The sequence below is a fragment of the Eimeria mitis genome, genomic scaffold, assembly GCF_000499745.2.
Source record: "Eimeria mitis Houghton genomic scaffold, Emh_scaff9620, whole genome shotgun sequence".
In the NCBI taxonomy this organism is placed as follows: Eukaryota; Apicomplexa; class Conoidasida; order Eucoccidiorida; family Eimeriidae; genus Eimeria; species Eimeria mitis.
In genome coordinates this window covers 1-536 of record NW_013577102.1, presented here as the reverse complement: position 1 = coordinate 536, position 536 = coordinate 1, and the positions used below count along the sequence as shown (strand labels likewise).

Here is a 536-nt window from a genome sequence, read left to right as displayed (position 1 = left end):
CCCTTTGACGAAGGAGGAGGCCGAACGTGCTGAGCGTGGAGGTGACAAAGGAGGCAAGGGGGAGGCTGCAAAGGTTGCAGGGAAGGAGAAGACAGCAGGCCCGCCTCCTGCACGGCCGCCGCCCAAGTCTGGGGCAGCAGAACCCTCGAAAGCCGCTCCACCGCCACCGAAAAAGGCAGCAACAGCAACGCCTGCAGACCCAGGAGCTGCAGGGGCGGAGGAGGTTGTGTATGGCCCTTTGACGAAGGAGGAGGCCGAACGTGCTGAGCGTGGAGGCGACAAAGCAGGCAAGGGGGAGGCTGCAGAGCTTGCAGGGAAGGCGAAGACAGCAGGCCCGCCTCCTGCACGGCCGCCGCCCAAGTCTGGGGCAGCAGAACCCACGAAAGCCGCTCCACCGCCACCACCAAAGGCAGCAACAGCAACGCCTGCAGACGCAGGAGCAGCACCAGCAGCAGCAGCAGCAGTAGCGGAGGAGATGTTTTATGGCCCTTTGACGAAGGAGGAGGCCGAACGTGCTGAGCGTGGAGGCGACAAAG

At 64.4% G+C, this 536-nt stretch overlaps 1 protein-coding gene across 1 annotated transcript in view; it reads left to right on the top strand.

Moving 5' to 3' along the window:
• EMH_0097690 (uncharacterized protein) overlaps positions 1 to 519 on the top strand; it is a gene marked incomplete at both ends in the record, with an annotated part of 1,433 nt that extends 914 nt beyond the window's left edge. The window contains 2 exons of the mRNA XM_013502586.1: positions 3 to 360; positions 438 to 519. Coding sequence (XP_013358040.1) covers positions 3 to 360; positions 438 to 519 — 440 coding nt within the window. The remainder of the gene's footprint in view (positions 1 to 2; positions 361 to 437) is intronic.
• Between the last annotated feature and the right edge of the window lie 17 nt (positions 520 to 536).